At 48.2% G+C, this 26,471-nt stretch overlaps 2 protein-coding genes across 2 annotated transcripts in view; one reads left to right on the forward strand and one right to left on the reverse strand.

The window, feature by feature from the left end:
- Nucleotides 1-26,266, reverse strand: part of Prkcz (protein kinase C zeta) — a 109,153-nt gene extending 82,887 nt beyond the window's left edge. Inside the window, exons 1-4 of the mRNA XM_052178351.1 lie at nt 26,040-26,266; nt 22,312-22,433; nt 21,228-21,317; nt 19,186-19,236 (exon numbers count right to left, since the gene is read on the reverse strand). Coding sequence (XP_052034311.1) covers nt 19,186-19,236; nt 21,228-21,317; nt 22,312-22,433; nt 26,040-26,110 — 334 coding nt within the window. The 5' untranslated portion in view covers nt 26,111-26,266. The remainder of the gene's footprint in view (nt 1-19,185; nt 19,237-21,227; nt 21,318-22,311; nt 22,434-26,039) is intronic.
- The window catches only part of Gnb1 (G protein subunit beta 1), a 268,388-nt gene that overhangs the window by 31,096 nt on the left and 210,821 nt on the right, over nt 1-26,471 (forward strand). The window lies entirely within an intron of this gene.

Raw genomic sequence — 26,471 nt, forward strand, 5'->3', positions numbered from 1 at the left:
ATAAAAGTTAATAAATAAAAAGGAAATAGATCCCAATCAATAATGTTATTTATATAAATATATAATGGTTTTCTTTAAAAGACTTATTTTATGTATTACATCTGCACGTATTCCCATGTTACCCAAAGAGGAAAAATGACATCTGATTCCCAGAGAGCAGTTACTGGATGATGTGAGATACCGCATGGTACTGTACCTGAGTCCTCTGCAAGAGCAATATGTACTTTTAGCCGCTGAGCCACCTCTCCAATCCTAGGTTACATTTTAAAAAATGGATAAATAAAAACACTTTTTATTTGAAGTTTCTTTCTCTTCTTTCTTCCTATGCAATGCAGGGTAGCCTTGAACTTCTGCTTTGTTTCTCTGTGTAGCCCTGGCTGTCCTGGAACTTGCTCTGTAGATCAGGCTGGCCTTAAATTCACGGAGGTCCACCTGTCTCTGCCTCTTGAGTGCTAGGACTAGAGGTGTGCGCCATCACCCTCTGAGCCCGAACTCCCTGCAAGTCTTGAACTTTTGATCCTCCTAATTGCTGGGACCCTAGGGGTGTACCACTGATGCCTGGCTCACTTTAAATTCCTAGAACTGTCGTGAGTGTATCTGGTGGTCATGCTGTCAGCATAGTACAGATAGGGAGCTCAAAAGCTGAAGCGGAGCACTAAGCGGGGACAAAGGCACAAATCCAGGGCTCCTGGTATGTGGCAATACAGAAGCCTCTCATCCCACTACCAACACCTTCTTCTAGAAACCCTGAAGGGACAGTACAGGGTGTTCACAATGGGACAGAACAGGAGGCTCACAATGAGACAGTACAGGCAACTCACAACAAACTGTATGTCTACAAGTCCATTAGAATTGAAGGCTTATAATTTGGTCTAAATTTGAGCCTAAAATGTGGTCAGGGACTACAAAGATTTAGGGTTTTTTGGCAGTGGCACAGGAGAGTACGCTGTGGAAAGCTGCTGGCCCTGAGGAATTTAGAACTGGCTTCAATAACATGGCAGCCAGAAAGCAGCTTCCCCTTAAAACCAACTAAGACAAAAAGGAAAAACCAAAGGAGCTACCTGAGGCTCGCACCTATTACCAGTTGGCATCCCTAGAGCCTTCTCCTCCAATAGAGCTCCTGAGATGAGGCCCAACCCTTGGTGGGCTACTCACCCTTGTAAGTCCCTCTGTGTGCACAGCCTGAAGTCTGCCTGGCAGAAGTATTTACATCAGGGAGTCAGGCCACAAGCACAACTCCTGACTCCCCCTGTCCTTCCCAGGAAGTTTGTGTACCAGGTGTGACCTTACTCAAGTATCTCATATTTACAAAATGATTAATTATGGTCCCTGCTCAAAGTCAATTTTTTTTTTCCTATTACCTTTTGGCTTAAGGCAGAGAGAGTCAAACAGCAGCTCCAAGGTTGAGTTTTATCAAGTGTCCCTCTGTGTGTACCTGGACACACGTGAATGCCAGAGATGGAGTCTCTCCCAGACACAAAATCTTCAGGAGGAAAAAGGCACCCAGGTCAGATGGGACAGTTGGCAGCGACATTATTGTGGATCAGCTGAGAGCTTACACAGACACACACACACACACACACACAGAGAGAGAGAGACAGAGAGAGAGAGAGAGAGAGAGAGAGAGAGAGAGAGAGAGAGAGAGAGAGCACATATGCTTGGGAATGGACCGAGTCTTTTGAAATCTTAAAGACTGTCCCCAGTGACATACATCCTAATTCTTCCCAAACAATTGCACCAAATGGGGAGCAAGCATTCAGACATAGGAACAATGGAGCCACTCTCATTAAAATCACCACATCCAGCCAGGGATCCATGTCCTCCTGGTTTTCTGTCACCATCCACCAGAGCAGACCTGAAGGAGCTCCAAAGTCCAAGGCCAAGTCACCAGAGCAGGAGATCAAGAAGACTCTAACCCAGACCCTAAGACATTCTGACAGGAGGGAGATCCAGCAAATCAATAGACGGGAGAAAAGTCAAGATTCTCACAGAGGACTGAGTACCATTTGGGTAGCACCTTCACTCTTGTGGGGTACAGTGACACCCACCTTGTGCATGGCTTTACCAACATCCTTCTCCGAAACAGGTGAGGAACGGAGGGCGGTGTGTGTGTGTGTGTATGTGTGTGTGTGTGTGTGTGTGTGTGTGTGTGTGTGTGTGTACCTCTTGGTGGAGAGGCATCAGCCAGGAAATGGATGTCAGCAGGACTGAGCTGGGTGAATGCTGGACAGTATGACATGACAACAAGGTGGCAAGAGAGGCCTTTGTCTCCACAGTCTTCCTTCCCAAACCCTGAGCAAACTATGTGAGAAAGTATCAGCCTAACCCAAGTGAGCCAGCACCTTCTAATTCTCACGGGCCATCAGAGGAACTATCCCTGCCGAGGAGAGCCACAGTTGGCTGTAGCAGTGTGGGGTCTTGACCCTCCACCTCCCAAATACTGCTGTTGTGGACGTGTTGTGACACTTCAGCCTTTATGGGGTCTTGGGGATTGAACTCAGGACACCTGCACACTAACCTAGCCCTTTATCAACTGAACCTCTAGCCCAAAAAATGGGCACAATTTTTAAAAGGAAAATTGGAGAATAGCAGATATTTAGAAAGTTAAAAGAATGGACTAGAAGAGGCAGCAAACATTCATAATCCCAGCATTTAGTAGACGGAGGCTGGAGGAATGTTTAAAGTGTGAGGTCAGTCTGGCCTACATAGCAAGTACCAGGGCAGAGCAGCCTGTGACATATACATGTGTGTATGTGTGTGTGTGTGTGTGTGTATATATATATATGTATATAAGTTATTATGTGTAATATGTAGAATATTATATGTACACATATAATAGAATGTCAAATTATATGTGTGTGGAATAATATATATACATATATAATATGTAGAATCTTGTTAGATTCTACAAAATACCTGAGGAGGACATGGGATGATACTTCAGGATTTAAGGGATGGTTTGGACAAGAAGACGCTGTGACATCTGGAAAAAAAGAGACATAGAGATAGGAGACAGGGAAGACTGGAGGACTGTCCTGGAGGCCCAAACAATGACCAGAGTGGACCCCCAAAAAGAGAGTAGAAAGGAAGTCAGTCATCCAAGAAAACCTAACTTTGAAGCTTCCCACATACAAATAACACATTTTCCCACCCTCAAAGCTCCTAGTAAGATAGACCTAAAAGCCCTGCATCAAGGGACATTACCAGGAAACTTGAGAGCACAAAACATACAGACAAAAAGTAAAACACACACACAAGTAAAAAGATACTAAAATCCTTGGGGAGAAACATGTACACACGTGAATACTCGCGCACACACACAGACACACATAGACACATGTGCACACACAAATACATACACATATACATGCACATGCAGAAACTCACATGAATGCTCACACACGTGCATACATACACATCACATACACACACGTGAATGCTCGCACACTGACACATGCACACACACATACACATACGGGCACACACACAAATACATACACACATACACATGTATAAACACACATGCATGCTCACACACATGTATGCACACATGCCTAAATATTTGGCTTCTGAATCACACTAGAAGCCAGATGCTAATGTGAGGTCACCATAAACATACTTTATACCTACATGACCTGACACCACAGGAATAGAACTTTAGAAAAGAACTTTTGAGAAGTTAAAACTTTGCCACCCATGTCCTCCTTCTTGGGTCTCTGGAATCTATCTCAACCATAAGTTATACCAAGAAAGGAAAAGCAGATGGGTCGGACCAAGAGAGGCAGTAGAGGAGGTGGCACCATTTCTAGGTTGGGCTCAGAGGTCCTGAAACATGGAGGAGGTGAATGACGGTGTCCAAGAGGTGGAGGCACTGAGAGGAGACAGGACGTCTCAAAAATGCTGAGAGGCATCTGGTGAGGTGGCTCTGTGGGTTGCTGCGCAGGGATGGCCACCTGAGTTTGATTCCTATAACTGATATAAACAGTAGAAAGAAAGCATGGATTCTAAAAGGATGTACTACACATATGCACTGTACACATGTACATGTGTGTACATCATATACATCCTCTTTCTCACACACAATAAAGGATGTCCTGCATATATGCATGGTACACATGTATGTGTACATGTACGTGTACATGTGTTCGTGTGTACACATCATATACATCTTCTTTCTCACACGCACAATAATAAAGATGTCCTGTATATATGCATGGGCACGTGTGTACATGTATGTACAACATTTACATCCCACATACATCCTCTCTCTCACACACAATAATAAGGGATGTCCTACACATATGCATGGAACACATTTGTACATGTACTACATCATATACACCCTCTCTCTTATATACAATAATAAAGAATGTCCTGAATATATGCATGTCACTCATGTGTACATGTGTTCATGTATATACATCATAAACATCCTCTTATACACAATAATAATAATAATAAAAGGATGTCCTGCACATATGCATGGCACACATATATGTATACATGTACATGTATACATGTGTGTCCATCATATACATCCTCTCTCTCACACAAACAATAATAAAGGATATCCTGCACATATGCACGGCACACATGTATATATATGTACATGTGTATACATCATATACATCCTGCCTCTCACACACAATAATAATAAAAGATGTCTCCATTTGAAAGATACAGCTCAGCTGGTAGGGACTGAGGCAGGAGGATCCAAAGTTCAAAGTCATCCTTGACCACATGTCTGGCTCAAGCCCAACCTGGAATGCATGAGACCCTGTCCAAACCAAACCAACAAAAACAAGACATCAGGAATCACTCTAAGGAAAACAGAAAGTTTCATGAAACTGGGAAAGTGACTGTGGTCAACAGTACAGTGATCAGTGATTCAACAGAACATGTAGAGGCTGGAACGATGGTTGAGAGCATCTGCTGCTCTTGGGTTTGCCCCCCCCCCCCCCGCCCCTGCCCCTTCTAAGTGACCACTCACAACTGTCCTTAACTATCATCTCAGGGGATCTGATGCCCTCTTCTGACCTCCTTGGGAACTGCATCTACAAGAGGCACATACGTGTCAGCAGGCAAACACACACACACAAAACCATATTGGGGGGACAGGGACAGAGGAGCTGAGCTGACAGGTGCAGAGAAAGGGGCAAATGAGAACCAGCTTAGATTTAAAAGCCTATATAAATAACTGCACAAATGTGTTACACAGAAACTTGGAAATAAATGTCAATAAGAAACTGCTTGACCAGGGTATGAATGACAAGAAGAAATAAGGGTTGAGGTTGAGGCTAGGCTGAACCTAGGAAATGTGGACCAATCCCTTTCTAGCTGCAAAGTAAAATAGAAATATGCAGAGCTCAATATAAACATTTAGTTATAGCCAGGCATGGTAATACAGACCTTTAACCCCAGCACTCAGGAGACAGAACTGAACTGAGTTTGAGGCCTGGTCTATATACTGAGTAGACAGTTCAGAAGTACACAGTAAGGTTCTAAAAAAAAAAAAAGAAAGAAAGAAAGAAAATCTAAATGAGACAAAACAAAAATACTACTACACACTGTTGAGTTTATAAATGAGTACTGCGTGGAGCAGCTTTCTGACCGGGACAAGACACAGGATCTGCTCATCGAGACCTCAATTCAAACTTTTAATGCTCCCATTTCACTGCAGAGCAAATCAAGGCAGCAGTCCAGGGCCAGTGACTGGGACAGCTAGAGGTAGGTGCCGGCTGCTTGTACAGATCCTTCCGTGCCTGCCAATGTTCAGTGGCTCCGTCTTATTGGAAACCAGACTTTTTAGAAGCTCCAACAAAAGAGACATTTAAAAGGGAGATGACTCAGTAGAGGACTTGTAACGGAAGCACGAGCTTGGATTCCCAGCACCCACAAGTCAGGTCTGGGACAAGCCCAGTGCTCAGGAGGCAGAAGGCAGGCAGGCCCCCAGACGGATCTGGCCAGCCAGCCTATGGTTGGTAAGAGGACTCTCAAACGAGGAGGTGAAAAGTGAAGACACCTGATGTTGTCCCCAGTCTCTACAGGCACGCACACAGGATCAGTCGCAGTCAAACCCCCACAGTGTAAAACAACAACAACATAACCCAAGAGTCAAATAGAAACTGAGGCCTCCCTGTCATAGTGTGGCAACAGACACCGTCTCCTGTCACACCAGAGACCATCTCATGCTGCCACACACGTTCTCTGTTCCGTGACTACCTGAGGGGTGAAATCTGGCAGACTCTGCACAGGAGTCTCAGAGACAGAAACAGGGAGGCAGCCTGTCATAATGAGGTGCCCTACTCCACATATTTAGGATAGTCCTAAAAATAAACCGCCGTGTCCAAACACACTGGGGCAGGGGGAATGCCGGGCTGTCTCTGGATCTGAACTGAGTAAAGTGGCAGACTGGGACAACCCACTTTGGACAAGGCATTTCTGAACCTTCTTAAAGCAACACACATTAAGCCTGCTCCAGGCTTGACCCCTTAGCTGATAGCTGGGCTCCTGGGGTGCCTGACCTTCCTAGGAAGTAAATCTGTGGGAACTATGGCCACAGCACCATTTACCCTGCCAATGAGGGAAAGCACAGTATAAGCAAAGGCCCTGTGGCTATGGATACCAGGAGGTAGTACATGAATCCAGGGTAGAACCGTCAGGGTTAGGGGTACCAAGGGACAAGTTAAAAAAATGAAATATTCTGGGTTCTTCAGGTATCTCCTCACAAAACAGTCCACTCAGAGGTGTGCCCCTCACCAAGATGGTCCTTGCTCAGAACAACCTCACAACCGATCCAGGTCAGCAGAGAAAACAACCACTCTGTGTTAAGACTCTGAGTAGTTTGGAGCACAATCTCCTGATGTCAGACCTGAGCTCACTTATGGTGACCAGAACATTTTACAGACATATCAGAGAGCAGACAACACATATGGGAAAACACCCAAGAACATTCATTGGCCTCACAGCCAACTCCAACGGTTCCTCCATCCTAGCTAGAGGTGTGGACCACTGGGGATTCCTACCTGAGAGCTCCTGGTAAGAACTGTTAGGGGCTCTAGGGAACCTGGACATTCGGACCTGCATGATCTGACAGAGTGAGGAATGTCAGGCAGGCAGGGCCAGCGAAGTGCTGCAAGGCAGCAGCCTGAGGCTCAGGAGCAAAGTCTGGGAGGCAGGGACAGAGCTCACAGCTAACTCCTTACATAATTCCTGGTGCCTCTGAACTTTACAAAGACGCGGGAGAAGGAGCCCACTGGAAGCTGATTCAGCTTAGACAAGGAGGAGGTCTCTATGCAGACTTGGCCAAGACACAAAAACAGGTAATGTGAAGCAGCCACAGCCCATGGTCCATTCTGTGTTCTGCCAGCAGCTACAAGGGACGGCTGCTTTGTAGGGAGGGTCTGTTGGCTCCTGGAAGCTGTCCATTGACCCTGGTCCTGTCCCACCAGGAAGATCTGAAGACCTGGTACCAGTTCTGGAGACCCTGTCTGCACGTCCACTTTCTAAGGGTTCGAGTTAGCTGTACACTGCAAGCAAGCGGTCTCTCGCAAATAGAGGCCACGACACCTATACATCCCAGAGAAACTATGACACAGCTCATTTCTCCTCCCTAGCAGGGACTCATGCAAGCAAACACCCCTGAGAGCTGATCTCACGCCCATCCACAGGCCACTTGTCATAATTCAAGGACCCAAAACAAACAAGCCACCCTTGAGACCCATTCTGGCTGCAAGCAGCACCCCGTTCCTGGGGGAAGGGCACTTTATACTGCACCCCCCTTGAGGGAGGGGGTGTCTTTGCCAGCACCTGCACCTTCCAAATAAGGAACAGCTACCTTTGGGCAACCTGGTTCTCCAGGCTCCAAGGCCCTGCCAGCTTGGTAGAGGAAGCTGGTAGTTGTTTTGTTGTTAAAAAGAAAAAGAAAAAAAAAAAGAAAGAAAAGAAAAAGCCTCGCAAAATGGTCGTCAGAAAAGCATCTCCCATCCCCATGCATTCCCCTCACCCTCAATCCTATACAGCCTCAGACCCATCTAAATCTACCTCCAACCATGCCAGGACAGAGAACTGGGCGCCAAGGCCGCACTGTCTGCCGACATCCGAGGACCCTGGTGGAGCACGCCGTGCACGTCAGAGCCTTTCGTGCCACCCAGACTCCCAACACGAGGCTGTTGCCAGTGCAAAGGCACGGCTCAGAATGGCTGGGTAGGCTCGCCCCTGTCAGACTACAAGCCAGAGATGCACTTGTTTATGGAAACAGGTGCTGGCTGTTTGAGTGCCGGCCGGGCAAGAGCCCGGACCTCACCATTGTGGTCCCATTGATCCATCCACTTACAGCAACGCAGAGTTAAAAAGACATGCTTGTTTTCTCTGACCACGACACAGACTCACAACTGTAAAAGCCTGGTCACAGCAACACTCCCGGTTGCCGAGCCCCCCCCCCCAACCCCCAGGGCTAGGCTAAGAAGGTAGGAGAGAGCCTCACTGGCCTCTGCCGCAGCTCCCCACCCCAGGCCTCCAAGCACATCTCCTTCTCTCACATTCGAGTCAGTCAGCCGCACAGGCAGCTCAGCATGTTGCGCTGTGGCTTATTTTTCTGGAAATCTGTCACCGGGGAAAACAACAGCCTCTCGGTGTGCTTTCCTCCGACATCACTGCGAGATGCTGCAGCAGCATCCCTGCCCTAGTCGGGTCCGTGCTGTAACATCTGTGCAAAGCGCGGGCAGGCGGTGACAGAGCCAAGATGAGACCCAAAGCACCAACTGCACCGACTTGCGCTCCGCAGCCCCAGCCGCTGCATTCGAGAGGCCTGCAACGCCACCACCTCAGGCCTGGTGGAAAATCCACAGACTCTTCTGCCTTACTCACCGGCTTTCTCTGTTGCCTCCTCAGCACAGGATTCTTTATGCTCTACCGAAGGTGGGCGTGCAAAGAGGCATCTTCCGTCCCTTTAAGGAGCCGATGCTGCTGCGTCCCCTGGTCCCTGGCCTCCGGACCGACAATGGGCAGGGTGGGTCTCCAGATCGACAATAGGCAGGGTGAGCTACTGCTGGAGGAGCAGACATCTAATAGAAGGTTGGCTGTCCTGCTCCCCGCCTCTCACATCTCTGCCTCCTCATGTCTCCAGGCCCGGGTGGTACCCGGCTCCCCTGGGAAGCTACAGCCGGCAGCTGAGGCACACACTAAAACACGGCATGGATACGGAGGAGCTGACGTCACACGAAAACAAGCGTCTCTGTGCTGAGCCTGCCCGACAGGATGAGGACTGGCCAGGGCCCAGCCAGGGAGGGCTCATACATAACAGTCTTTAAAATACTTCATCTGGGAAACACCCCAGGTGGCTAGGGTCCCTCCCATCAGCCCCAGGCTGGGAGTTTGGGTGCAGAAACTCCAGGCATGGCAGTGGTCTACAATAAGAGTGCCACACAAAAGCACCAAGAGACTGTGAACACTCAAGGGCTAGTCTGTGCCCAGAATGAGAGGATTATGGCCCCTTAGATGCAGTCTAAACTCTGGGTCAAATGGCCATTGCAAATTTTAAGTGTATCCACTACACAGACCTCATCTCATGGAGGGTGACAGTAGATAGCAGCCAGAGTAAAACCAGGAGGATTTAAGTCCCCAGAGAACTGAGCAACTCTCGCTGGCCTGGTACCACGCATATGAAAGCCACGGTGGGAGGTGGGCCTAACATACTATGCTGTGTCTTCCCAAGCTGCAGTCCACCTGGTATCCTAGACAGACTGGGAGCCAGTGATGGACTGCTTGATGCTCACACCTCCCCAAGCCGGTGCAAAGTGTGGAGCCCACCAAGGGCCTGCTGGCCAAGCCACACTTGCACCACAGTGACATCGACTCAGATCTCTGTTTGCCTAAGCTCTAGGTTCAAATCACCACCCCTTCAGTCCAGCACTGAACAGAGGGAAGCCATTTCTCCCAGGACAAAGCCTCCCTCTTTCAGCAGCTGATAAGCTCTGCTCAGGGCACTTCAGAAAATGTGGAACTTATAGACGTGGCGCTTGGAAGTCCCCTCTTCTGCCATGTACTACTCTAGCCAAGCAAGACTCAAGAGTCACTCTTTGAGAAGGTGGTGGTGGTACATGCCTTCAATCTCAGCACTAGGAAGGCAGAAGGAGGAAGACGGCCAGCCTGAGGTACAAAGACCTTGTCTCTAAAATCCAAGGGCCATGGGTATAGTTCAATAGTAAGCCACAAAGCAGTGGATGCAATTTCCAGCATTCAAAATAATCATAACACTTTTAGTTGCTGAAGTAAGATAAAATAATATTTTGAAAAGCATAAACATATCTGAAACACAAATTTTAGTATATGCAAAAGTTTTATTGGGAGGTACAGTGCTGTGATAGGAACTGTTGTTTAAGATAGAGACATACTGTACAGCCCCGAAAAGCCCAAAAATATTTAGTTCCTGATCCTATACTAGGAAGTTTGGGAGCCCTTGACTAAGATTATAAAAATCATACAATAACTGAACCATGCCCTCCATGACAGACTTCAACAAGAAAAATGTGTCCAGTGTAAAAATTAGCATCACACCACAAACACTGTCTGGCCAATTTCTCTCTTCCAGTCCAGCCCAAAATATCCAGTTTTGCAAAAATGCTAGAAAATGCAGGCTGAACTGGCTGATTGCTAATTTTGTTAGAAGCCTATTTTAGGTGCAAAAGTAGCTTCCCCAATTTGTTGCAAATAATCTGAGACAAGTCTGAATGAATGTAGATTTTTAACAAAACAATAGGCCTACCTATAAATACTAGAGTCTCAGGAAGTTGGAAAAGATTCTGCAGTTTGCTCAGAGATAATCCACCAAACTCTCCCTAGATCTCCCTGCCAACCACCTGGAGATCCATGACGCCCACCCACCCTGAGCCTGGCTCGTTTCCTCCCAATCTCCAGGACAAGGAGAGTATAGCTCGATTTAGCTACTTTGTGGCAGGCCTAGCTACTTTGTGAATTCTTTCCCCCAGCACACTTTAACCACTGGCCCTGCCCTGTTTCACCTCCTATCACTAGCTAGGAGAGCCATCCTTGAATCTAATTTCTTTCTTGTTTCTTCTTTGAGCTCGTCTACTAACAAACGCAAACAACCCTGCCTCTCCCGGCCCAAGCATTTATATACCCTCTGAAAAGTCCCCAGAATTCCAAATGTCACACAATCACAGAAACTATCTGCGGCTGACAAAACCATGCCTCTGCTGGAACACCAGGCACAATAGGAAGCAGCCCCATAACCCCACACCTGGGATTAAAATGAAAACATGTTCTTGCAATATTTCTGTTTTGTTTTTGTTTTGTTTTGTTTAAGAAACCAGAATTCCAGAATTCTCATGACGAACCTTTAGAGTCACTTGGTAGGGAACTCCAAGGTACATTTGTACCTGATCACCAGCTGGCAGGTACGGCAACTATCAGAGAGTTGGTTACCCTGCCCATGTTCCAGTGACCCCTTCTTTGTCTTTATGGCTGTTTTGTTTTTCTGAGACAGTGTCTCAAGGTGACTAGTTATGTACGGCAGGCCTAACTCATGATGTAGTCAAAGATAACTTTGATCCTCCTATCCTCTACCTCCCTAGTGCTGGGATTATAGGCATGTACGCTTCTAAATGTCATTAGCTTCATAGACCTCACAGAGAGAGAAACCCAGGCAACACAAACTTCACTTGCCTGCCCAAAGTCACGCAGCAGATATGGTGGCCAATAAGACAGTAGTCATATGGATATTACACTCCATTTCTTTTTCCCTCTCTCCAAACACTAGGGATAAAACCCAAGCCTTTTGAAGAGCAGGCCTCTGCCCCACTACTGAGCCATTCTCTCTGCCTGTTCCCAGCACCTTTGGGTTACACACACCATGTTCAAAGGTGCTTCAGACTGTTTTCTGAATAGATAACCACTTCAGCTTCCTCTGGTGACCACACCCCTGCCAAAGCCTCCTCTGTCCACATCTTCGTCTGGGATAGTGTCTGACAGCACCAGGAAGCTCACAATGTCTTTTAACAAGAACAACTGGGAGAGTAAGCACATTGGCTGGGTAGATGGGGGGGGGGGGGGCGGGGGTTGGCAGTAGGTGTAAGAAACGAACAGGCCCGGGGACTGATTCAAGAAACAGACCTGGAAGTCTTTCCTGGCTTTCGTGAACATGCCATATACTTCAGAACCCCCAGTGACCCAACCCCGACCTGGTGCCACCCTAGTCACATAGCCTCCAACATAACAGGGTAGGGCTACCCACCAAGTGGGATGGAAGGAGAAGTCAGACCAGACCCAAGGACCTACAAGGGAGAGAGGGCAAATGGAACTTAAGGCAGCCACCAACTGAGGGCATTTGAACAGTGATGTGTGTTCACTGAGATGTACCCACATCCTTTCCCTAAAATTCCCTAAAATTTCTTAGCATGGTGGTAGCACAAACGCCTTTAATTCTGGCACTGGGGAGGCAGAGGCAGGCGGAACTCTGTGAGTTCAAGGCCAGCCAAGGCCAGTCAAGAGACCCTGTCTTGAAAAAACAACTAACAACAACACAAAATCAACCAAAACCAACCAAAACAAAACAAAACAAAACCCCTGCTGGTATGATCTAATTTGTAGATATGGCTAAGTCAGAAGCCCACTGTGGATACTTATAATATCCGGGTGGGCCCTGAATCTCATGACCAGGACCAATGATCATTAAAAAATTAAAAAGAGAGTCTGGTCAGATGGCTCAGTAGTTAAGAGCACTGACTGCTCTTCTAGAGGTCCTGAGTTCAATTCTCTGCAACCACATGGTGGCTCACAACCATCTGTAATGGGATTTGGTACCCTCTTCTCATGTGTCTGAAGATAGTTACAGTGTACCCACATAAATTAAAAGAAAAATTTAAAAGAGTGAAAGAGCAATAAAACACTAGTAAACAAATTTAGCAACCTATTAAAAGCCATTTTTACATTATACATCATGACCAAGTAGAATTTATTCACAGGATCCAAGGAAAATTCAAAGCAGAAAACTGGTTAGTTTAGCACTGGTGAGATGGCTCAGTTGTTAAGAGCACTTTCTGCTCTTCCAGGTGTCCCAGGTTTGGTTCCCAGCCACCCACACTCCCATAAGGTGGCTGACAACTTCTCTTAACTACAGCTCCAAAGGATCTGATCTCTGGCCTCCACAGGTACCAGCACCCCTGCCTCACACCCCCATAAAATAAAGAAAACTGGTCAGTGTAATATACACATTAACGGAAGTTTAAAAAAAGATACCTGATCTTCTCAATAGGTACAGAACAATACACTGACAAAATCCAGTATCTTTAATGATAAGAATAGCTAACCATCACCGGGTGGTGGTGGCACACGCCTTCAATCCCAGCACTAGGGAAGCAGAGGCAGGTGGATTTCTGAGTTCGAGGCCAGCCTGGTCTACAGAGTGAGTTCCAGGACAGCCAAAGCTACACAGAGAAACCAAAAAAGAATAGCTAACCACCTAGGAAGAGAGAGAAACTGAATCAGCATACTACAACATACTAAAATCCAAACGTTAAAAAACCAGTTAACATACTTAACAATAAAACAAGAACACCATACACTTTTCCTCTAAAGTCAGGGCAAAGACAGACAGGTGCTTGTTATCACTTCAATTCAACAACATTGAAACTCTAGCCAGAACAATCAAACAAGACAGACTCAAGGTCCCCTTGCTGGAAAGGAACAAGAGCCACTGCTGCCTGCAGATGATATGCCCTTCTATATATGAACTGCCACCGAAGTTGTTAGAACTAGTAACTTCAGTATTACTGCGGTGTCACTAAACTAATTTCACTAAAGTGCAAGCAACAAAGTGAGCACGCGCAACCGCTGCCAAAGAGCACCTCGGGAAGGAAAGGGCTTATTTCATTTACAGATCTCAGCCCATAAGCTAGGTAAACTAAGGCAGGAACCTGGAGGTAGAACCACAGAGGGCTGCTATGTGTTGGCTTGCTCTCCGCTTAGTCAGCCCTCTTTAAACAACCCAGGACCACCTGTCCAGGGCCGGAACTGTCCACAGTGGACTGGGCCCTCCATGCCAATCACTAGTCAGGAAAAGCATCTGGACTTGCCCTCGGGCCAACCTGATGGAGGCATTTTCTCAGTTGAGGTTCCCTCTTCCCAGGTGCCTCTGGCTTATGTTGAATTGACAGAAACTGACCAGACAAGAACCTTCACTCACTGACCTGCTGTCAAGGATGTACTATCTGTACTGTCCCCACTCTGAATAGTTTCCGTGCTACTTTGAAAAACAAAAAACACTGTGCAATGAACAATCCGAAAGGGAAACAACAACAATAAAATAGTCCCATTTATAACAGTATCAAAAAAGAAGAGGAAACAAAGGTTTAAGAATTAAACAAGGAGGTGAACCGCTTGTGTGAAGACATTGCTTGGTGGTTCGAGCACGCTGTGGAAGGCCCTGGGTTCAACTCCTAGTACAACAACAAACAAACAATAATCCAAACCAATCCCATAAAAGGAAAACTGCAAAACACTGCTAAAGGGAATTTTAAAAGTATGTGAATAAGCGGAAACCCTCTAGTTCATGGACTGGGAGACTTAATAGAATTGCTAAGATGTTGGTACTGGAGCTGAGGGTGAACTTCTGTGGTATGCCTAGAGTTCTTTGGGACCTAGGTTTATTCCTTAGAACAAAAAAACAGTTGTGTGTGTGTGAGTGTGTGAGTGTGTGTGTGTATTTTAACTGGTGACTGAATTTGGGCCATTACACATCCCAGAGAAGTACTCTACTACCAAACTATATACCCAGCACCCTACATTTCTTGCCTTTAAACCTTACTGAAGGGCTGGAGAGATGGCTCTGAGGTTAAGAGCACTGACTGCTCTTCCGAAGGTCCTGAGTTCAAATCCCAACAACCACATGGTGGTTCACAGCCATCTGTAATGAGATCTGATGCCCTCTTCTGGTGTTTCTGAAGACAGCTACAGTGTACTTATTTATAAAAATAAATAAATCTTTAAAAAAAAACTTGCTGGGCGGTGGTGGCGCACGCCTGTAATCCCAGCACTCTGGGAGGCAGAGGCAGGTGGATTTCTGAGTTCCTGGGAGGCAGAGGCAGGTGGAGTTCTGAGTTCGAGCCCAGCCTGGTCTACAGAGTAAGTTCCAGGACAGCCAGGGCTATACAGAGAAACCCTGTCTCGAAAAAAATCAAATCCAAAAAAACCAAAAAAAAAAAAAAACTACAGAAGAAAGCAAAGGTACTTAGCAACAGTCCTTCAAAGACAGAGGCAACGAAACCTTCAAGAAAAACTTTAAAACTATGAATGTCAACAAAAAAGGCAACATACAGGAAAAGAAAGTATTTGTAAGCCATTACTGAGCAGAGACTAAAATGCAGAATATACAAACAGCCCCTAACACTCACCAACAAAACGAGCACAATTCAGGGGCTGGAGAGATGGCTCGACAGTTAAAAGCATTGGCTGTTCTTCCAGAGGACATGGGTTCAATTTCCAGTACCCACATGGCAGCTCATGACTGTCCCTAAGTCCATTCTAGGGGTTCTGACTCCCTCCAACAGAAATGAAACGTGCAAAACACCAATGCACATAAAATAAAAATAAATGAAGCATTGTAACAAAACAAAACTAGTTCAAACACAGGCAGGCAAAGGATGCTGAAGTCCTAGCTCCTCCAGATGCTAGGACAGGAGCATTGCTTGAATCCAAGAGTTCAAGGGCAGCCTGGGTAACACTGAAATCCCCATCTCAAGGGGGGAAAAAAGGAAAGAAAAGAAAAAGAAAAATATGGTGATTAGAAACTTAATTATGGGGCTGGAGAGATGTCTCAGTGGTTAAGAGCACTGGATGCTCTTCCAGAGATCCTGAGTTCAATTCCCAGCAACCACATGGTGGCTCACAACCATCTGTAATAGGTGCCTCTTCTGGTGTGTCTGAACATAGCTACAGTGTACTTACATAAATAAAAACTTAATTATGTGTATTTAAATTTTAAAATTAAAAAAAAAAGAGTTGGGCAGTGGCGGTATACACTTCTAATCCTAGCACTTAGGAGGCAGAGGCAGGCAGATCTCTGAGTTTGAGGTCAGCCTGGTGTACAGAGTGAGTTCTAGGACAGCCAGAGCCACACAGAAAAACCCAAAACAAAACAGAAAAGGAGTGAAGTGCTGATGAGTTATAACACTTTAGAACTTCAGGGTGACACTGACAAAAACAAGCTGAGCTGAGTGTAAGGACTGGAGGCATGTGAGTCCCTTCCCATGACTGTCCAGAACAGACAAACCAGCACGAGATGATCTCTAAGTGCTTAGGCCAGGGAGTGGCACTATTAGGAGGTGTGGCCTTGTTGGAGTAGGTGTGTCACTGTGGGTGTGGGCTTTAATACCAGGAAGTGAGTATTCTGCTTGCAGCCTTCAGATGAAGATGTAGAACTCTCAGTTTTTCTTGCACCATGCCTGCCTGGATGCTACCATGCTCCCACCTTGATAATAATGGACTGAACCTCACAACCCATAAGCCAGCCCCAATTAAATGCTGTCCTTTATAAGACTTGCCTCAGTCATGGTGTCTGTTCACAGCAGTAAAACCCTAAGTAAGACACATCCAGACAGAATGAAGGGGCGGGGGTGGGGAGACTACCACACTAGGGTACTGGGTGGCTGCAAAAGTGTGGGATGGGGTAGAAGTGTGGGTACTGCTCTAACGCTGTTTGCTTCCAAGTAGTAAATGTTAACTAAGCACTTCACAATTAAGAGAGTTAGCTTAGAAGCAGGTTAGAGGTTGACTAGCCCCAGGAGTTCAGGGGGTTGAAAGGTGATCTGCTGAGATACAATGTGGCCCTCCCAGACACTCCCTTGTTCCACGTGAACCAGGTCCTGCAAAGTTTGCAAAATTGTACCCACCTCTGTCTCTGGTCCACTTATGTGTCCATCCCTCCACCTCACATTGTCCTAGGAAAGGTCAAGGACGTTCAGCCTTGTCGTTTACAACCCACCAGGCTGACCCTCCTCACTGACCCTCCTCAAAACTATAAACACAAATGTCCTTGCAGGCAGCAAAGTCACACACAGAGTTCCCCTGGACAACCAGAACAGGTTTTCTGTGTCACAGATGGGTACAAGGATCAAGTGCGAAGTATAACAGAATGCCAATATGCAAATCCTGAGTGACCCTGTACTAGGGTCACACACTCCATGCCCCAGAGGAATAGAAGCCTTTCCATATCCTAGTGTAACATCCAGCCAGGGCAAGGTGGTCCATAAGGGAGATCCTGGCCTGTTGATCATCCACTGATCTGTGGTGCTCAGTGTCTGATCTCAGCTAAGGCTCAGCATGTAAATTGAGTGTCTATCAGAGACTGAGCCTCCCAGCAATCTTCTCAAGGGCTAGTAACCAGCTTAGCCTTCCACAAGGTTCAAAGACAGTCTCTGCATGCCCACAGGGCAGTAGGGACCTACCCTGTCACACCCAACATCTACTCTTCAATAGAAATCCATGTTCTTCTACATCCAATGACAATACGGTATGGCAACAGGTACCCTCCCTACATTCACAAACAGGAAGGCAGCAGGCCTGTACCCCAGGGGCAGGGCTGGGCTGACACAGGGTGCAAACACCTAGAGCTACCCTCTTGCTCTTTGAACACAGGAGCTTCCTGGAGACTCTGCCAATAATACATGGTAGAAGATATGAACGCAATTTCAGTCACCGCAACCAAAAAAGCCATCCAGGTGGCAGACAGACATCACCTGAAACCAACAAATCCACCAAGATGGAAAGCAGGCCGAGAGGCTACCAAGCTAGGGCACTGAACATTGGCATGAAAATAAGATGTGAGAGAGACAGAGAGGATGACCCCACCTTCCCTCTTTAACTGCCTTACATTGTTCTTTTTTTAAACTTTATTATTATTGTGTCATCATGAATATGTGTGTATGATGTGTGTGAGTTCAGGTACATGTGTGCCATAACCATAGAGCTGGCTGTCTCCTTTTATGTGGCTCCCAGGGATTGAACTCACGTCATCAGGCAAGAACTGAGCCATCTTGCCAGCCTCTGCCTTGTTTTACATATTCATAAAAGAAGACTGATGCCTATCCCTCCATGGGACATGGGCACCCCAGAGGAAACATCAGGTTCCACACCACACAGTTCTTTATGGAGCACTCCCATATGGGCACAAACACGCCATATTGATATTCTCCCTTGGCCTTCCTACCCTATGACCATGGGCTGGTTCCCCATCCCACTGGAGGCAAAACACATGGGCCAACCACCTGCCTCTAATCACACTAGGTCCTACAACTTCAGGTACTTCTTCCCTAAACAGGTAAGCCAAAAGTTGACACTCCCATGAGCCTTACCACCCCTTAACACCTAAGCATAGCCTCCAGGACACAATTGGAGGCAAAGACAAGCTCCCCTCAGAACCCACCACTCCTGAGACCCGCTTTCCTCATCTCCTACCAACCGGCCCAGAGGGACTTTGAACCAATCAGCACAAAGTAGGAAGAGAGCAAGAAGGCCAGGCCTGGGGTGGTCTCCACTGGGACAGGCATAGTGCTACAGATGCACAGGTGTAGTGTCCAGCTGTTCTGGCCTGGGCATTTTCCTCCTGGGATAAATCAGGGCACTCTGTGAATCTTCTACTCTGCCACCTAAGAACCGAGCCAACCACACTTCCTACCCTCACCTCCCACTCTGCCCACAAAGGCCCAGACAGCCACATCATAGCCATGGAAACGATGCAGAAGCCAGGCAGCGTGAAAAGGGCTCTTGAGGTTACGGCACTGTTCACGCTAAGAGTCCTCACTGGGGAAAATGCCTCTGGGTTCCAAGGCCCCCCACTTCACACATAGCACCCACTCACTGCCCTGGCATGGTGGACAGCAGTTCTACCTGTAGCACATGGAACGTGTTAGGAGGAAATTTAATACTAGAGCACCTAGGCTAGAAGGACAGCTCAGTGGTTAAGAGCACTGGCTGCTCATGCAAAGTACCTGGGTTCGAGTCCCAGTACCCATTTGGTGGCTGATAACTGTAATTCCAGTTTCAGGGGATTTGATGCCATCATCTGGCCTCTGCAGGCACCAGGTGCTCGCTCATGTGATACATAGACACATATACAGACAGAACACCCACATACACAAGGTAAGACTAAGTTCTTCATTGAACACTCACTGTCTTCTCCAGGACAAGGCATGCCGGGTTGTTCGGGGATGCTTGGGAAAACTGGACAAAAAGAAGGAAAATGATAAGGTTAGTGGTCAGTGTGTCATTAACCCTGTGCCTTGGGGAGAGTATGCCCTGAGTCAGACCAAAGTATCGCCCCCAGTCCCCATGAAGACCTAGTCTTTTTTTTCTTCTTCTTTTTTTGAGGCAGCGTTTCTGTGTTACAGCCCTGTCTGGCCTCAAACTCACAGAGATTCGCCTGCCTCTGCCTCAAGAATATGCTACCACCACCCAGCTGAGGACCCTGGAAGACATTCCTCAGCAGAAACTCAAAAGCCCAACCATATCTCCATGTTAAACTCTGTGTAAGGTTCCAGGAAAAGGGGCTTTTGAAAAGTAGAGCTATGGTGTGTGTGTGTGTGTGTGAAGAATTTGAGAAGGGAGAGGGGCCTGGAATGTGGGGAAACTTTTAGAATGTAAATAAATAATTTAATAAAGAAAAAGAGCAGAGCTACCAAAGGGAAGCTAGCAGTTCTCATTAGTAACGTAACTCAAAAATAAGAAAGGACAGCCATTATTTTGAAAGTTGAATTTTAAAAAGCAGCACTGGGCTGGAGAGATGGCTCAGCAGTTAAGAGCACTGACTGCTCTTCCAAAGGTCCTGAGTTCAATTCCCAGCAACCACATGGTGGCTCACAACCATCTATAATGGGATCTGATGCCCTCTTCTGGTGTCTCTGAAGACAGCTGCAGTCTGAAGATAAGCCACAGTGTAGTCATATACATAAATAATAAATAATGTTTTTTTTTTAAAAAAGCAGCACTAAGAATTAAACCCAGGACCTTGAGAATACTAGGTAGGCTCTCTTCCACTGAGCTATAGGATCCACAGACCCGCCCTTTTTAAAGTTTCTATTTTGAAACAAGGTCCAGGCTGGCTTTCACTGATTCTTTGGCACAAGTTTTTCTGGAAGCTTCTCAACCTTCCTATTATCACTTCTCAAGGAACAAGTATCACAAGCCTGAACCACAAGGTCAGTGTGTAAAGGCATTTACCATCAGGCCTGATGGATCCGTGTCATGCATTTACACCAGAGAACACATGTGCACACATGTGTATGATGTAATGAGTAAGTAGAACAACACATTTCTAATCAAGTAAATTTACTCATAAAAATTTATTTTTGCAGAGCGGTGGTGGCGCACGCCTGTAATCCCAGCACTCTGGGAGGCAGAGAAAGGCAGGAGGATTTCTGAGTTGACGCCAGCCTGGTCTACAGAGTGAGTTCCAGGACAGCCAGGGCTACACTGAGAAACCGTGTTTTGAAAAAAATCAAATAAAAAATTTATTTTATTTTTACATGTATGTGTGTGTGTTTCTGATTCAGTGTGTGTGTGTGTGTATGTGTGTGTGTGTGTGTGTGTGTGTATATATATATATATATATATATATACACATACATGAGGGGGAGCCTGCAGACATCAGAAGAGTTGGATCCCCCTGGGATCAGGGACAGCTGTTAGCCAACAAAACATGTGGGTGCTCAGAGCAGATCTCAGGTCCTATGCAAGAACAAATGTTCTTAACCACTGAGTCGCCTCTTTGGCCCAATAAATTTACTTTTACAAGCACATAAGAGCATTATTAGATTTTATACTGCCAACCTCCATGTGGCTTCCAATCATTAGAAGTCAGAACAAGATCCCCATAGTTGAGGAGAGTCCCTCAGTTCTTGTTTGGTACACTCTATACGAGCCAGGGCTGTCTGAGAACGGAGAACATCAACTGAGAAGATGCCTCCATCAGCTGGCCCTTACACAAGTCTGTGGGACAGTCTTGATCAATGTAGGAAGCCGCAGCCCACTGTGGGCGGTGCCACCTCTGGGCAGGTATCTCTGTTTCTGCTCTTGCCTCCAGGCTTCTGCCTTGCTCCTGCCATGGCTTCCCTCAGTGATGGACTGTGATCAGGATATGTGAGCCCAATAAGGCAGGCCTTTTCTCTCCACAGACCAAGTGGACAGATGAGGAGCCTGCCCCACTCCTCACTTACCGTGGATGATGAGCACTTCATCCCTGCCCTGACAGACCAGGCGGAAGGCCTCCTCCAGCTCCATCTGTGAGGACACAGTACAAGGGTCACCTAGGAGGTGGAGGCAAGAGGTACCAATGAGGCCACAGAAGGTGAAGAGGTCTGAGCTACTCAGTACCAGTGCCCACTCAGCAGTACAGACAGAAGTTTGGGTGGGCAAAGTCTCATCGTCCGTGATCAGCACAGAGATTCCAGAACAGCCATCCAAAGCAATGAACTGATTTTCCCTCATGGGACCTGCTGCCTAAGAACCTGTCGAGCCTGGAAGGAAGTCACATTCACCCTGGGCCTTGGGAGTTCTGAGTGCTGCAGAGGCAGCAAGTAAGACCTAGAACCTCCTCTGAGGTGGCCTAGGCTAAGAAAACTGTTTCCCTAGTCTTGATGGATATAGAGCTGCAGAAACCCAGTCCTGTGTGCCAACAGTCCTGCTGAAACAGGAGAAGTCATGCGCTCTGTGCTCTGCCTGCTCCTGGGTCTCTGACTGATGGCTGCAGTCAGTGGTGCAAAAGGAGTCTCTCCTGACTATCCCCCATCCCTGCTTCTGATGGGTCTGAATGTGGGAAAGAAAGAGGAGGAAGAGAGAGGGGTAGAAAGGAATGAGAGAAGAAAGAAGAAGGAAGGAAAAGGGGAAGAGAAGGAGACAGGAGAGAGAAAAGGAAATACAAAGGGAGAGAGATAAGAAAGGAGAGATGAGATAAACCAAAAGGCAGGGAGCGGATATCTCAGGACTAGACTTAGCGTCCTGGTTCTTCTAGGGAGCTAGTCCTTCCTATACCCCAGGACACAGGAAAGTCAGGTAAGGAGTTAGGTGGGAGCCAGGAGATGCACAAAGCTTCTTCCCCCTCAGTGGAGACCAGAGGTCTCCATGCAGCAGGAACATTCCTCTTTGCCTAGCTTTCAGTGCTGCCCGGTCTGTACCATCCCTATTTGCCCATTTGCAGCTGCCCCTACTAAGGGACAATCGGTTCTAACAAGTTCAGCTGCACAGGTTGTGGGGGAAGCAGCCCAGTGGCGCTCAGACTGACCGTCCCAAGACTGAGGCTACCTTCACTGTCCACCCACTTGAGGGTGAGTGGGTGCTGCTGGTGCAGGCCACACATGTCTCGCACTTCCTCACAGAGGTCCTTGAAGGTTGTCATGGCATCCACGCTGGTAATCAGGATGTCCCTGGGGCAAAGAGGACAGGGGTATCTGTCACCTGGATCATATCTGAATGTGGACCAACACTGCTTAGCCAAGTCACCGATCAGATGAAAATCTCCCCCACAAGACAATGAAAGCCCTCCCCAACACAAAACAGAACCATTGACCAGTTTTTAAAATGACCCCATAATGCCAGAGAACCAAGTCAAAGTGACAGAAGGCACCCCCTAGTGGATGTCAAGCAACTGCACCTACTAGGCACCAAAGGTGAACCCCAAGATACAGACAAATCCATTACCTTCATTTAAGGTAAAACACTAAAGTCAAGCCCTTTCCCAAAAGGTGAAAACCAGGGTATGTTACCAGAGAGACGAACAATTAACTAATCAAAGCAGTTCTTGAACATCCTGGTAGGGCCTGACCCACCTCTTCCCCAGTGTAGCAGCAACAATTCCAAAAGACCTATTTCTTGGGAAATCAAATCTCAGAATGGCACTGCCTCTTATCTTTTCATTCCCAGATGGGATTTAAACCTCTGTAGTAAGAGATGGCTCAGAGACATGCCCTGGAGGAGGAAAACAAGAAGCGGGGGTGGAGGTTGGGGGGTTGAGGGGGGTGGGGGGGGTGTTGCTCCCAGTGTTCCTTATGGGGTAAGGCAGTGGCAACTCATTCCCATGGAAACTAAGCAGGAACCACACCCTCACTGAAGCTTCAGTGAAAAATCAACTCATGTCTGACATTCATGGGGGGAAAAGGCTTAGGAAAGGAAATCTGAAAATCTCTGAAAGAAAAATACTGGCTGGGGTTGCTATTGAACCCCTGGCTTCCCCACAGGACTATCTAAACTGGGTCACACAAGTGTCTATAAACAAAGACACTGTCTACTGACAAAATTCAGAGCAAAAGGATCCAGTACCAACCCAACCCTCAACACGCCAGCTGGGCCTTCTGGGACCTACTGGTCCACAGATCTCACCTAGAGTCAGAGATAGATGTTCCCAGCTGTCCCTCTCTTCTATGAAGCCCAGCCAGCCAGCACCTGCCCAGACCCCCACTTGTGGCAGAATCAGATCCTGATCCTACTCCCATAGACTCATGGCAGATAACCACTGTGGCACAGAGATGTCCAAAGTAGGGACTCCAAAGGCCAAGCCCCATCCCTAGGCCCCTGTCAACTGGGGTCACCCTGACGCCGTGTCCACACTGCCCAGTGTACTCAGCATTGGTCAGCCTTCCAACTGGGAACTCTGGAAAGCAGGTCTGACATCCCTTTCTTGGACCTCTTTTTGAACCCCTAGACACCAATGTCCACTTACAGCCTCCCGTGCCCAGAGGACAGGTGGACCTTAGGAGGTGCACCCTGGTCACACATCCCCTCAGTCAAGGAGTCTTTGGAGAGCTCTCCTCATGCCACAGCTCTAAGCAACAGCATCTCACAGAAGTTGGACAGGCCTGGATGGACCACCGATCCCTGACTGATTCTTGTATCTTCAAGGGCCACAGCAGGTCCTCCAACTTGAAAGTTTGTAACAAGAGCCTCAACAGGAGGGAAGGCCCACCCTCTGTGCTGTCTGAAGTTTCAGAAAAGCAGGCACCTCAGCTTTGAATGTCAAGCTCTCCTGTAATCCCCTGAGAACACGGTGTTGCCTGACTCCTCAAATATAGGTGACCACTGGTGGCAGCACTCCTCTCTCAAACCTCAAAGGATCGGAGGCACAACAGGAGAGCAAAGGACCACCACTGTCTCTCTCAGCTACCCTACTCCCTTAGGGTAGTGTCTAACCCTGAGGCCCCGAGACACTGCCTCCCTGGGCAGAACATCTCCCCCAGTCCACAACTTTCACAGCTGAGAGGCAGTGCATCTCTCTGCATTTCTCAGATCACTGCCCAGGGCTCAAGCTCTGGAGAGGTACCCGGTAGGCAGATTTCAGAGTAAGTGGGGAGGAAGACTGTGGAGGAGATTCTTCCAAGGGGAGATGAAAGGAAACGGGGCACAGAGGGGTGCAGGGGTGTGAAGAAGTGGGGAGAAAGGGAAGAAGGCAGGAAGGTGTGGAGAAAGGGAGAGGGGAGGTAGGGAAGGAAGGGGAAGAGGGTGCAGCTTTTGTCAGTTGAGGAAACTGGAGTCAATGGGTTGAATTACACTGCCAGAAACCAAAGTGCTCCCCGGGGGGCAAAAGGGAGGGAGGGGTGGGCAGGGGTGGGCAAGACTGACAAGTCCAGGACAGGGGGAACTGTCCAAGGTGAGCCCTGACCCTAAGGTGTTGGCTGAACCTGCCCTAAGGGAAGGGTGGATCCCTCCTCTGAGGACCTTGGCTTTAGCTTGGGGTTCCCAGGCAGATGAGACAGTCTCTTGGCTTTAACAGGCTCACTACAGAATCTGCAAGCTGGAGGACACAGCTAAGTACTCCCTTTTGGCAGGGGCACTCCGTGCCAGAGGCAGGGCTGCAAACCTTGATATTTTTGGGTGGGGCTGGCTGCCACCACCACCCCCAACCCCGGAAATCTTTCTTTCTCAGGCTCTACCAGAAACCCGCCTCCAAATCCAGGTCCACCAGAAGTTGGCCATAGTGAGAGTGTCCCAGAGGCTGAAAAAAAAAAAGCCTTTTACCCAGGCAAGGAACCACCTCCAAAGGACCACAGACACTTGTCTCTGTGGCTGGGACAGGCCACTCTGTAAAACTCCTAGGAATGCTGAGAGCCCAGTTCAGCCACAGGACCAGCATTCCACTCCACTCCCTTTCACCTTCCCAAGAGCATCGACCCTCGACCCTTGACCTGGGAGTACCCAGCTTGGCTCCAGGACACATAGCACCTAAAGAAGAAGCCATCAAAGCCTTAGGCCTCTACCCACTTCTATCTACACAATCAGAGGCAAGATTATGGGATTCTCCAGCCCAGCCAGGGTGAATCAGCCACCAGAAAACCGACACCACCACTCCGCTCTCATCACTCAATGCTCCCAGGTAACCATTCTGACCACTGTCAAGTGCTCATGCCCTATTCACCCCCTCCCCACACACTCCACTCTCTTCCTCCCAGAAAACAAGGTGGAATCCAAGGCTAAGGGCCAAGGCCAGCCCCCAAAACTACCTCCAGGAATGTGACGGAAAAGTCTATCATTCCTGTCCTAAAAAATAGAGCAAGACTGTATTCTTTCTGGAGATCTCCAAAAAGTTCCGTCCCCCAAACCAAAGCTGCGAAAATATGCTCTTACGCTCCCACAACTTCAAGCATTCTTGTGCGTGCCTCGGCCAAAGGCTTTCCTTACATTTAAATTGCGGCCAATTTAAATAACCTTGGGTGGGTTTGTTGTTGTTGTTTTAATGCACCAGAAGTTTTCACAATCTGATGAAAACTTTTAGACCATGCAAGTTTGTCCTTAATGTCCCAGATTGGGATCACGGATAGGAGCGCAACAACACCAGCCTGCTGTGTGCGCCCAGAGAAATAGCTACGCGGAGCGCGCCCCGCCCTCGAGATTTCCCTCGGGCCACACTGAAGGGCGCCACGGCAGCTCCCGGGGCGCCTCGCCGTCGCCTCCCTGCCTCCCTCGCGCGCAGCACCAGGATTACCCCGAAGCTCCGCCGCCGCGCAACCCGCTTTGCCCGCTGTCGGGCGCTGCGCGCTCACCCGCCGTAGTGCGCCTTCAGACGGACGCGGCCGCCGCTCCGGTCCATCTTAGGATCCGTCCTGCTGGGCATGGCGCACTCCGCCTGCCACCGTCAGCGCTGCTTCCAGGGCGCTCCGGCCATGGCTAGCGGCCCCGGAGAAGGGCCGGGTTGCCAGGCGGGGCAGACGGCGGAACGCGGAAGGGAGCGCGCAGCGCGGGACCGACGGCACCCGCCTCGCCAACTCCGCGGAACTTGGGCGGTGCGCGGTGCGGGGGGGGGGGGGCGGGGCGGAACCTGGCCGTCGAGACGGCCAATCCACGGGGCAGGAGGCACCTGTGGCCAATGAGGGCTCCCCAGGACCGCCACCTGGGCCAATCCTCCGGGGGCCGCGCCTCCGTGGCCCAATAACCAGAGTGCAGGACGAACTACCTGTCGGGCGGGGACGCGGCCA

This window comes from Apodemus sylvaticus, chromosome 3 (genome assembly GCF_947179515.1).
Source record: "Apodemus sylvaticus chromosome 3, mApoSyl1.1, whole genome shotgun sequence".
Taxonomy (NCBI): Eukaryota; Metazoa; Chordata; class Mammalia; order Rodentia; family Muridae; genus Apodemus; species Apodemus sylvaticus.